The sequence below is a fragment of the Balaenoptera musculus genome, chromosome 13, assembly GCF_009873245.2.
Source record: "Balaenoptera musculus isolate JJ_BM4_2016_0621 chromosome 13, mBalMus1.pri.v3, whole genome shotgun sequence".
NCBI classification, from domain to species: domain Eukaryota; kingdom Metazoa; phylum Chordata; class Mammalia; order Artiodactyla; family Balaenopteridae; genus Balaenoptera; species Balaenoptera musculus.
Window position 1 is genome coordinate 36,608,210 of NC_045797.1, and position 12,065 is coordinate 36,620,274.

General features: G+C 34.0%; 1 protein-coding gene across 1 annotated transcript in view; it reads left to right on the plus strand.

Moving 5' to 3' along the window:
• Positions 1 to 12,065, plus strand: part of LOC118906362 (WD repeat containing planar cell polarity effector) — a 409,302-nt gene that overhangs the window by 228,175 nt on the left and 169,062 nt on the right. Inside the window, exon 14 of the mRNA XM_036873828.1 lies at positions 930 to 993. Coding sequence (XP_036729723.1) covers positions 930 to 993 — 64 coding nt within the window. The remainder of the gene's footprint in view (positions 1 to 929; positions 994 to 12,065) is intronic.

A 12,065-nucleotide genomic window follows, 5' to 3' on the forward strand; every position in this document is an offset into this window, starting at 1 on the left:
GAACAGAGAACAACTTGGTTATTTATCTTCTTGTTTCTTGAGTCAGAAAGACTGACAGTTATATGTAAGTCTCAACGTTTAGACAAAATAAAGATGAACTTTCATTCCCAAATCCTGTGCAAATTGTGTTTGTGACATGCTTTTCTCTCAGGATTTTAAAATTTCTACAGAGGTAATTAATTTAAACTGAAGTTTGTTCTCATGTATTTTAGCCTAAAATTAAACTTTCACAAAGAAAATTCTCAGTTTTACCTCAAGGAAAGATAGGATAAAAGAGTAGAAAAGTAGTATCTTTAAAAAATAGTTATCCGAAAAAGAGGGGATATTTGTATATGTATGGCTGATTCACTTTGCTGTACATACAGCAGAAACTGACACGGCAGTGTAAAGCAACTATACTCCAAGAAAAAAAAAATCTTAGAAACCATTTATTATTTTCATTTACAACAGAGAACGTATTTTTTCCAAACTCACAAATATGAGAGTTTTGTAATAATGCAACATTTGACTTCTCAAGTTTTACCTAAGAAACATAAAAGTATAATTATATGATTTATTAATTGCTCTTATCCTGCTATGTTCTCCATATCCCCATACTTTTCTCTTACATAACAAAACACAACAAAGTAAAATATAATGAGAAACATTATTTCCTAAGCTATCATTTCTCCATATTAAGCAGCACCTAATCTGGTTATGTTTATCTTTGAAAGTTGCACTGAACACCTCCACAGGGCTGTGTGCCTCGGTTCCTCCTAAGTACAATAAGAGTTCACATAGGGAAGATCCCAGCAGGCAAAGTCCCTCCTGTTTGAGAATATTTTTCTTATCAGAACAAAAACAGTAACACATAAGTAAATTAAACAAACTGCTCTCTCCTCTTCTGTAGTTTTGTTCACAACATACAACATTTCTTTTCTTCCTTATAGGTACCAGAGATTTGAAAAGGCATTTCTGTTAGCTGTTGACATTGGTGCTCGTGACCTGTTTATGGTGAGTCATTCCCAGAGATGATTTTGTGCCTTCAGTTCTAAGGCTGAGTAAGTTGTCAGCTTTTGTGACCATTAAAAAGGATTAGTGTCATTTGTGCCTTCGACACATGGTGGGAAAGCATTATTCCATCCTGGCTTGCAGCTCTGCTTTCATGAAACTGGTCAATAGCCATCTAGTCTCTTTTGACTTGTTGACATTTTCCTTGCCAGACCCAAAGGATTTTTTATGTTTTCTAAGAATTTATAATTCTTGAACGTTTCTCCTCATGTACGTTGATGTGAGGGGATGACACCTTTGTATCTAACAAGCTTAAATGTCTTTCTAATCCATTTTCTAAAGAAGTACAACTTCAGAAACCAGGACATAGGGCAAAACATGTCCCCTAGATCTTGAATGTGCTCAGTTTGTCCCTTAGATTTTAGTGAGAAGTAATATATTTTGAATGTTCTCACTTGTATTTTTAAAGTATCCACAGTGCAAAGTGGATCCAAGAGGATACAAATTCAAATATGCTTTAGTCCTCCATTTATTAGCTACGGAACAGTAAAATCAACCAGTTTCTTACAGATCCTTGTGCTCTGTATCAGGTTCTTATTTTATAAGATCTTTCATCACAGCGTCCAGTGAGATCAGATAAACAAAGGTGGGGTTCCTGGTTTTCCAGCATATTCTGCTCCACAGAGATTTCACTGTTGTCAATGAAACAATGAAGCAAAAGCTTCTTGAAAACAACAAAAACTTCTGGAAGGCTCTTTTACCTGAATCTTCTGCACAAATGAAGACATTTTGTAGTTTAAATTAAGCTTTGATGCTTTAGATGTTAATATGGGTTCAGGACTTTGGAATGAATTTGTTATTTAAATTCTAATTTTGCATCATTCAGTTAAATTGTGCTTTCATTGATCATGAAAAAAATCTAATTACTTCAAATGTATGAGCCTTTTGTTGGTCATCTGTATTTTGTTAGGTCAAATTGATCAGGCATATTAGTATATTAAGGGAACATTTTATTATTTTCACCAAAATCTATGCATGCAGACATCACAGTGTCAGAAATTTAATTACAACACTTTTTAGATCTTCTGACCCCAATGACTTTCACTCTTTATCTCCACCTTCTCACCTCTGACACTACTCACAAGTAAAGGTAGATTTTCTTCATATTTCTTTATTTTTTTTATGTCTATAGTCCCAGTCTTTTTTCTAGCCAAGATAAGAACTGAAGAGATGAGTATTTAAACATTTAGTGTCTGGTAAACTTTCTTTCTCAATGTATTATTATATTGCTGTGTAATTTTTGCTGCTTTGGCTATTAATTAATACATAATTATCAAAGCCATCTTATAAATTTTTTTCAAATCATATCTGTTTCAGCATTTAGTCTCAGTTAGGCAGTAACAATATAAAGAAAGTCTCCATGTTAGTTTAAAGCCAAATAGGCTTTCTGCTGATAGGCTAGCCCTAACCCTAACCCATAAGGATTTTTACTAGTAAAAGGTAAAAACCTAAAATAAGGGAATGAGAGAAATAGTTTTACTTTCCTTTTTATTTGTAAAAGTGAACAATCAAAATGCTACATCCTTATTCTTCCTATGTAACTTTGCTTCTTTATAGCCCAAGATCTGCCTTAAGGAAGCATTAAGAGCCTTAAGAGAGCATTAAGGCCTTAAACAAAGCTCCATTTAAGCTCATGATTCTACTATATACATTTGAAGCTCTATATTGAAATTGTCTAAAGAATTTATCATGTTTTCTAATAGATCAAATATTACTATTTAAATGATCATCTAGCCTATATACTGAGAAATATTACCTCTTTGAATTTAAAAATTTTTTAAATAAACAGGATTATTCCTACATGTAAATTATCTTCTACTGCCAAGATATCTCTTCCTTAAAGAATAAAAATATGACCACATTGAACGCAAAGGGGTCACCTAAAAAGTATAATGGTTAACCTGAGAATATTCTTTTTGCATTAGCATCTATCAGAGATAGAAGGATAAAAGACATATAGCATGATATCAATAGGCCTTGAATATTAAAAAGTCAGTATGTAGGTACTGGACCTGAGGAAATGGGCCAGAAAGGACCTCTTTGTCTGCTTTACACTGTAGCCTAAGTGAACATCTTCTAAATTAGGGTCAGCAAACTATGGCCTGCCAGCCAAATCTAGCCCCAAAATGGCTTGTATTACAGTTTTAAATCGCTGAAAAAAATCAAAAGAAAAATAGTATCAAAACACTTTAAAATATATGATATTAAAAATACATGATAGTGAAATTCAGATTTCAGTGTCCATAAGTGAAGTGTTATTGGAACACAGCCAAACTGATTTATGTAATGTGTATGACTGCTTTACTCTATGATGGCAGAGTTGAGTGGTTGCAAGAGACTATATAGCTTGTAAAGCCTAAAATATTTCTATCTGGTGTTTTACAAAAAAAGTTTGCAGACCCCTTGTCAAAAAAATCATGATTTATAATTTCACTCTTCTGTTTAAAACCCTTTAGCAGCTTCTCGTCACCTTTGGGATAAATTCTAACTCCTTAATATGGCATCTAAGGCCCCTCCACTCTCACCTCTCTGCTTTCCAGCTACATCAGCTTTCTTTCAGTTCTGAGAAATGTACTCTACTCCTTATTACATCCAGACCATGTTAAGGAGTTTGGGTTTATCCTTACCCCAAATCAGCAAGGTGTAATGGGAAGGTGTAATGGTAGATACATGGAATTTGGGTCATAAGTTCCCTTCAAGATCAGTAACTTTTGAGTTTTTAAAAATGTATATAAATGACGATAATAATATAGTACCTACCCATAGGTTGGGTTTTTTAATTGAATAAAAATTCTTCTATATCTTCACTCAGACTGATGTATTAAAATTTTCCACTGTGATTGTGGTTCTGTTTGCCTTTTTTGTTATTTTATTTGTTTTAAGGCTGTGTAGTTAGGTGCATGCCAGTTTAGAACTGTTATATTTTCTTGGTATATTGCACCTTTATCATTATGACACATTCTTCTATTTTCTAGAAGTGTTTGCCTTAAAACCGACTTCATATCTCAAAGTGTACCTACACCAGCTTTATTTTGGTTTGTGTTTACTTATATCCTTCGTATATCATAATCCATGTTTCCTTATATTTAAGTTGTATCTCTTGTAAGCAATATAGAGTTGGATATTTGTAATCAACTCTCACAAGCTTTGTCTTTTAATTGGATTATTTAATTGATGTAAAACATAAATAATAGTACAACTATTTCTTTTCTGTATGTCTGACTTATTCTACGTCCTTTAACCATCCTTGGCCTTCTTAGTATTAACTATATTCCATTCTTCTCTTTCATTTTTTTTTTCCTCTTTTTCTCTTGACTAATGTCTTTTTGGTAGGCCTTTTTGTTGTTGCTATTGTTTGGGGGTCATTTACTCTTATCTCTTTCCTCTTTTTTTTTTAAATTGAATTTTGGACATAAGATATTTAAAATTTAGTGATAATTTGAGGCTGTATATGATGTTATTTTCCTCCAGAAAGAATTTACTTTTGTTTCTGGCAAATAATTAGGGTAAAGGTTAAACAACATTTTAATCTGTTCTGGAGTTGAGTTTATTTGAAGCTGAGTTTCAGTCTGAGAGGTGGTTTATTTCCACTTTATACTTATATCAAGAATGTAGCCCTTCAGTAGTCCCAGCTGACAGCTCTGCCTCCTCAGCAGTCTCTGAAGTATAACTTTGTACTTTTAGTCCAATACCTGACACTCTACCTAAAGCTCTGTGCAGTTTCTCAACTTTTCAAACACTACTTTCTGCGCAGTTTCTCAGGCTCTTGGCCACCAATTACAAATTGGCAAATGCTTTGAAAGCAAAAGCAGCACCAAATATCAGGCTTATACCTCTCTGGGCTTTGCTTCTGTCTAGGAACTTGGTCTTTCAAATACTCACTGTCTTGGTAGGTCTCCAGTGTCTTCAAACAGAATTTTAGAAATTATTTTATCCAGCTGTTCTAGTCATTCTCAGTAAGAGTGTTCTCTTATATATCCTGATCTGGATAACTGGAATCAGAAGTTCTGCAGTATATTTTTGGAAGGTGAGTGAAGTGTTAAACTTGGCACTAGCTGCTTTCCAATTCTGTATAACTCCCTGCAGTGTGCTATTATGTTTGAACTATTAATCACTAAGAGCCTTAAATGTGACAAATTCTACTTTTAAGCATAACATGTCATCAATTTTATGCCCAAAATGGATCAAATGAAATTTTATAAAATACTGCGTGCTAGGGTTTATCACTCAATTAAAGTAAAAGAACTAAAAAGAACCTAATTTTTTCCTATTTTAACTCATTTTCAAGAAAGTAAAAAAAAAATTTACAGCTCTTCAAGTTGAAGAATTGTTTTAATCTTGTAGGATTAATAATGCAAGTCTTTCCTTTTGATAACAGTAGGAGATATTTGTGATTATGCCTGCTTAAATTTATAGTCTGTCTTGCTTGAGGGCATGCAAGTGCTTTATGATTATCAGGAACAAAATCATTACAGCTCAAAAAATTAAAGAAGTTAACTCTTCTTAATCATCTGCAAAGTGCCAGGCATTATGCCAGAGGCTTTGCATGTTATCTTATTTAATTTTCATAATAATCCTAACCAACAGAATTATTATACCTATTTTATAGTTGATAAACCTGATAAGGAAAACTGAAAATCGTGATTCAAACTCAGATGTGTTTGACTCTAAAATCCATGTCATTTCCAATTATACCAAACTGCTTATATAAACAAAAGATTTGGAAGTTCTCCAAAAGTTAGCAATTTATGACTTGATGACTACCCATAACTAAGTCTAAGAAAGCTATTGTTTCCCTTTTATTCTTTATGAAAATGCACAAAGATTTCAGTAAGTCTGCTTATTGTAGAATGACAATCTACATGACAATCTGATCTAGCTTGAACGATTTACAGAACCCCAGCTTACTGGGGAGATGATTCATCCAAATTAAGTGCTCTTAAAGTTTGTCTGTAGTAAAAGGGAAGTGTCTGTTGTGTGCAGTGAATATGAAAAGGATCACAAAAAAGTAGCACCAATTGCCTATTTCCCTATTTTCTCATTCATGTCTCCAGGAAAGAATACTTTCACATGTTTAGGCATGATTTTCTTTCAGGTAGATGTGGTTTATGCTAGTCATCATATTGATAGATCTTCCAGAACCATGAATCTACTCTTTGAGAACCCATCTGCATCTTGGGAGACACAAAGAAGAGTTGTATCTTAGAGTGTCATGTGAACCGGACAGGTGTAACACTTTTTGTGTCCATCCCCAATCTCTTGTCCTTTAGAAAAGCATCAGCTTCTCATTGGTCCCTATAGTTCAAGGCTGTTTCTTACTAAAACCCAAACAAAGAGAAATAATGATATAATTAATATTGGCTCAACTGTTTTAAAATATTACTGGTGAGGTAAGGGAAGGGGGAATCTTCCACTTCCAGCCAATGGAGACATTGGTTTTCAGACTTGCCCTCCTACTGTAAAACTGGACAAAATATATGAGACAACTGTATTTAGGCAGTGGACAATAAGGACAGCAGGACCATGATTCCTCAAAAAATGGAGAATACACAGATGAGGCCTATATAAAAGTTCCAGAGCAGAGACCAGTGATGTCACTCAGCTGAAGAGCCAGAGATAAGAGTTCAGAATTCAGGGATGATGAGGGGTCTAGAATTTGTGGGGCAAGATACCAGAAAGGGAGAATCTGTGTGATGAGTGGGGACCCAGAAGTCTTCATGGTGGTTCCCTTTGGGTCCTTGATGGGAGAGTAGGCTGCAAGTAGACAAAGCCTATCAAAGAGCCTCTGCTGTGACACTGAGAGCGAATGGAAAGGCTGCAGAGTGCAGAGACATGCTTTAATTCTGGTTCAGCCAAAGTGAAGCAACCTCACTGAGCATTTATATGAAACCTCAGAAATGCCATGCTTTAAGAATAAGGACCACATACTAAGACTATTTACAAAACTGAAGTAAATCTGCCTTTAAATATCATAAAACCAACTTGACAGGATCAAAAGAATCTACCACAAATTTAATGCCTTGCTAGTACAAAACTCAATATCCTTTAAAGAAAGACAATATAATCCAAACTCCCTGAAATGTCACATCCACAATGTCGAGCATAAACAATGTCGCACATTACTAGGTGTGTGAAGAAGCAGGGAAATGTGATGTATTATGAAGAGAAAAAGAAGCTAATAGTAACAGACCCTGAGATGACCCAGATGTTGAAATGAGCAGACAAGCACTTTGGAGCAGCTATTATAAATATGTTCAAGGATTTTAAAAGAAAAGAAGAACATAATGACTGAATATGTAGGGATTCTTAGCAGAGACATAGAAACTATTAAAAACCATGGGGGGAAGAATTCTAGAAATGAAAAATATGAAATCTGAAATCAAAAATTCTACTTAGAAAAATAATAGACACTGTATAATAAAGGATTAGTGACTTTGAGGATAGTTCAATAGAGATCATCCAATTTGAATAAAAGAAAGAAAAAAATTGCAAAAAATGAACAATGACTCACTAACATGTGAGACAAAGTCAAGTGCTCTAAAATACATGTAATTGGTGGAAAACATCAGTCTATAGATCCAAGAAGCTCAGTGAACTCCAGATAGAAGAAAGCTTTACCCAGGCACACAACATCTTGGCACAGCATATCCAGACTACTGAAACCAATGATGAAGAGAAAAATCTTTAAAATACCCAGAAAAAAAAACTACATAAAAGGATCAGCAACTAATAGGAACTATCACTGACTTCTCATCAGAAGCAATGATGCCAAAAGATAATGGAACAACATATTTAATGTACTGAAAAAATCAAAACTCTCAACACACAATTTTATAGCTAGTGAAAATTACCATAAAATGAGAATGAAATAAAGACACTTTTGAATAAATGAAAGCTGAGACAACTCAGCACAAACAGACCTGCACTGTAAGAAAAATTAAAGGATATTCTTCAGGCAGAACAAATATGATGCCAAATGTGGATATACATAAAAGAATAAAGAGCTTTGGAAATGGTAAGTGTGGATTAATAATAAAAGTATTTTTTCCTCATGCCAAAATTTCTTTAAAAGATAACTGTTTAGAGGAAAAATACCAACAATACATTGTGGTGTTTATAACATATGTAGATATGAAATGAATGACACTAACATCACGGGGGTTGGGGTAAATGAAATTATACTGCTGTAACGTTCGTACCTTTTACCTGAAGTGGTATAATATTAATTCTAAGTAGACTGTGATAGATTAGATTGCATATTGTAGTGCCAAGAGGATTTTCTTAAAAATTTAAATAGATGTGCAACTTTAAAAAGTCAATAGAGGAAATTTAAAAATACATAAAAAATACTCAACCCAAAAGAGGGCAGTACAGGAGAACAAATAGAAAACAAATAAGCAAGATGGTATACTTAAACCCAAACATTTATAATTACATTAAATTAAAATTAACTGCACACTACAATTAAAAAGCAGGGATTGAATTTTTTTTTTAGTCCAAGATTGTGGAACTGGATAAAAAGCAAGACCTAATTATATTCTGTGTATTAAGAGAAACACTTCAGTTATTATGACACAATAAACTGAAATTAAAAAGATGTACCATGCAAACAGTGAGGTATCAGACAAATTAGACTTCAGGACAAAGGAAGTATTACCAGAGACAAAGAAGGACACTTGTGATAATGAAAGTTCAGCAGAAAGACATAATTCTAAATGTTTATGTACAAAATAACTGAGTTTCAAATATATGAAGCAAAAGCTGACAGCAAAAAAGAGAAATAGACAAATGTAGTAATTCACAGAACAAGTAGTAAAAAAAAAAAAATCGATAAAGATTAGTGAACCTTTTAACCAACTTAACCCTGACAGTTTTTGAATCCACATCCAACAACTTTAGAATGCACGTTCTTTTCAAATGTATGTGGAATATTCACTAAACATAGACTATCTGCTGGTCCATAAAATAAAGCACAATACACTTTAGTAGACTGAAATATGACACCAAAGGAATTAAATTACAAGTCAATAACATTCATATATCTACAGTCCCCAACTATTTGCATATTAAACAGCGCTTCTCTGAAAGTCTCATGGATCAAAGAAATCACAAGAGAAACTCGGAAATATTTTTAATTGAATTTTAACGAACATATCAAAATGTATGGGATGATTATACAGGCATACCTCATTATATTGCACTTCCACTTTATTGTGCTTTACAGATACTGCATTTTTTACAAATTAAAAGTTTGTTGCAACCCTACCTCAGGCAAGTCTATCACACCATTTTTCCAACAGCATTTGCTCATTTCATGGCTTTGTGTCACATTTTGGTAATTCTTGCAATGTTTCAAACTTTTTCATTATTATTATATTTGTTATGGTGATATGTGAACAGTAATCTTTGATGTTACTACCACAACTCACTGAAGACTCAGATGGTGGTTAGCATTTTTTTTTTTTTAGCAGTAAAGCATTTTAAAATTAAGGTATGTACAATGTTTTTTAAGACATAATGCTACTGCACACTCAATAGACTACAGTATGGTGTAAACATAAATTTTATATGCAGTAGGAAACCAAAACATTCTTGTGACTTGCTTTATTGTAATATTCACTTTATTGCAGTGGTCTGGAACTGAACCCACAATATCTCCAGAGTATGCCTGTAATCCATTATATAAAATGAGGCACCCTGAGTCCATACTGATACGAGTAAGTACATAAATAAAGAAATAAAGCCATTTAATAAATATAAAAGGAATGATAAAATGAAAAAATCACAATTTGGCAAACATCATAGTAATAGTTGAATAAGGCAACAGTCAGTAATGAATGCTGTAACTGTGAGAGAAAGTTTCATGAGATACAGGATATTATTTACATAGTCTCAAAATATTTCCCCACAAAATATGTATTATTTACAAAAGGAAAAAGAGTTACTTTACAGTGGAGAAGGCTGGTACACACCATGTTAATCAAATGATCAAAATGGAGCAAATAAAAATAATTTGCTACCTTATATATTGTTATAAGAACACAACAGCCCTTCTGTGGCTTTCCTGCAAAAAAAGTGCAAAATCTGGATCTAATCATGAGGAAATACCAATTGAACCCAAATTAAGGGACATTCTAATAACTAGCCTATACTCTTCAAAAATTCCAAGTTCACATCAGTGAAAAGACTGAAGAACTATTTTATACTAAATAAGGAGACTAAAGAGACATACCAACTAAATCTATCAAGAAACGGATCTGTGTGCTGTGAATTGTTACTGGAACAATTGGTGAAATTTCAGTGATTAAGTGGGAGTAATGTTATCAATGTTAATTTCATGATTTGATTGTGGTTATGTAGGAGAATATCCAAAGTTATAGGAAATAAACACTAATGTATTCCAGAGTGTGTTGGCAACTTACTCTCCAATGAGTCAGAAAAAAAAGATCTTTGTACTGTACTTGAAACTTTTCTAAACACTGAGAATATTTAAAATTTTCACTATTGTCACAGCTCTAGACTATTGTTTCTCTAGAAGCTGTGTGGTTTTGAAGTCTATTTCTGTTGGTCACAGAAATACTTTTAATTCTGTGTCTTTGGGACCTTATTCTGCTTTTCAAAATTCAAGTGACCTCTCCAACCTAATTATTACTGTGGCATAAAAGACAGTCAGTTACTACCCAAGATTGCTTCTCTGGCCCCATGTGGATGGCATGAGGATGACTGTGCCTTCTGAACTTTCTCATGTTGACATCCCTAATTACCTTGGCCATTGGCACAGGACCAGTTGGAATGTCAAGTGTGTGCTATTTGATAATGCTATAAAAAGACCTATAGCTGCTGCTCTCCAGCCATCTGTGCCTTCCCTTGGCATGATACTATCGGGTAGTTTGTCTTCCGTTGGCATGATTTCTATAGCATGGCTTACATCTGCCACTCCTAGGCACTTACTTGGTGATCAAGTTGACATAAAATAGCTTCTTTGGCCCTGTTTTTATTTAGAAGAGTTTTATACCTGTAAACTTCTGAAGCAAGAATTGACATTTACTATATACATTATAATTGTAATTATATACAATATTATGAATATAGAATTTTCTGACCTCTATTGACTCAAACCTATCTTGGATTTCCAAGTTCAAATTTTCCCAGTCAGAAGTCTCTGCTCTGAAGAATTAATCTATAAATGAAATGTACCTCTTCTGTTTTAAGACACTGGATTGAGTGTATACATCAACTTCTCCCCCCTGTGCCACATCTCTATAAATGATGGAACATACGTGTGTGTATGTGTGTGTGTGTGTGTGTTTAAAATTTATAACTGGAATTCAAATCAAGAATACATAAGAGACCGGAAGCTGTGAGGAATCCACTGAAAACTGTAAAACACACAAAATAAGATTGAAAAAAGAAAGCAGAAACCTAAATGTCCAGATAAGATGGCTCCCAAAGTTGAAAGAAGCACCAAAAGTTCTCCATGCCCTGGGAAAGGGGATACTAGGAATCACAAAAATGTTCCTGGGAAAGCAAGGGTGAATAATCAGGTTGTAGCAAGGTGGGTGAGTGGAGAAGTCAAAGCAAGTAAATACTGATAAACCCCAGGTACTATTAGAAAAATAAGCTGATGTATGTTAAGAATTTAAGAATATTCACCAGAAAAATAGGAAGGGTGATTTTATGAACTGAATTGTGTCCCCCTCTCTTTCCAAATCGATATGTTGAAGCTGTAACCACTAATGTGACCGTATTTGGAAGTGAGGCCTTTAAAGATATAGTTAAGGTTAAGTGAGGTCATGGAGGTGGAGCCCTAATCTAATATGACTGGTGTATTTATAAGAAGAGGAAGAGACAACAGGGATGCATGTGCACAGCGGCAAATCCAGCAAGAAGGTGGTCACCTGCAAGCCAATGAGAGAGGCCTCAGGAGAAACCAAACCTGTCAGCAGCGTCCTCTTGAACTTCCAGCCTCCTGAACTGTGAGAAAATAGTATTTCTCTTGTTTCATGTGCCCAGCC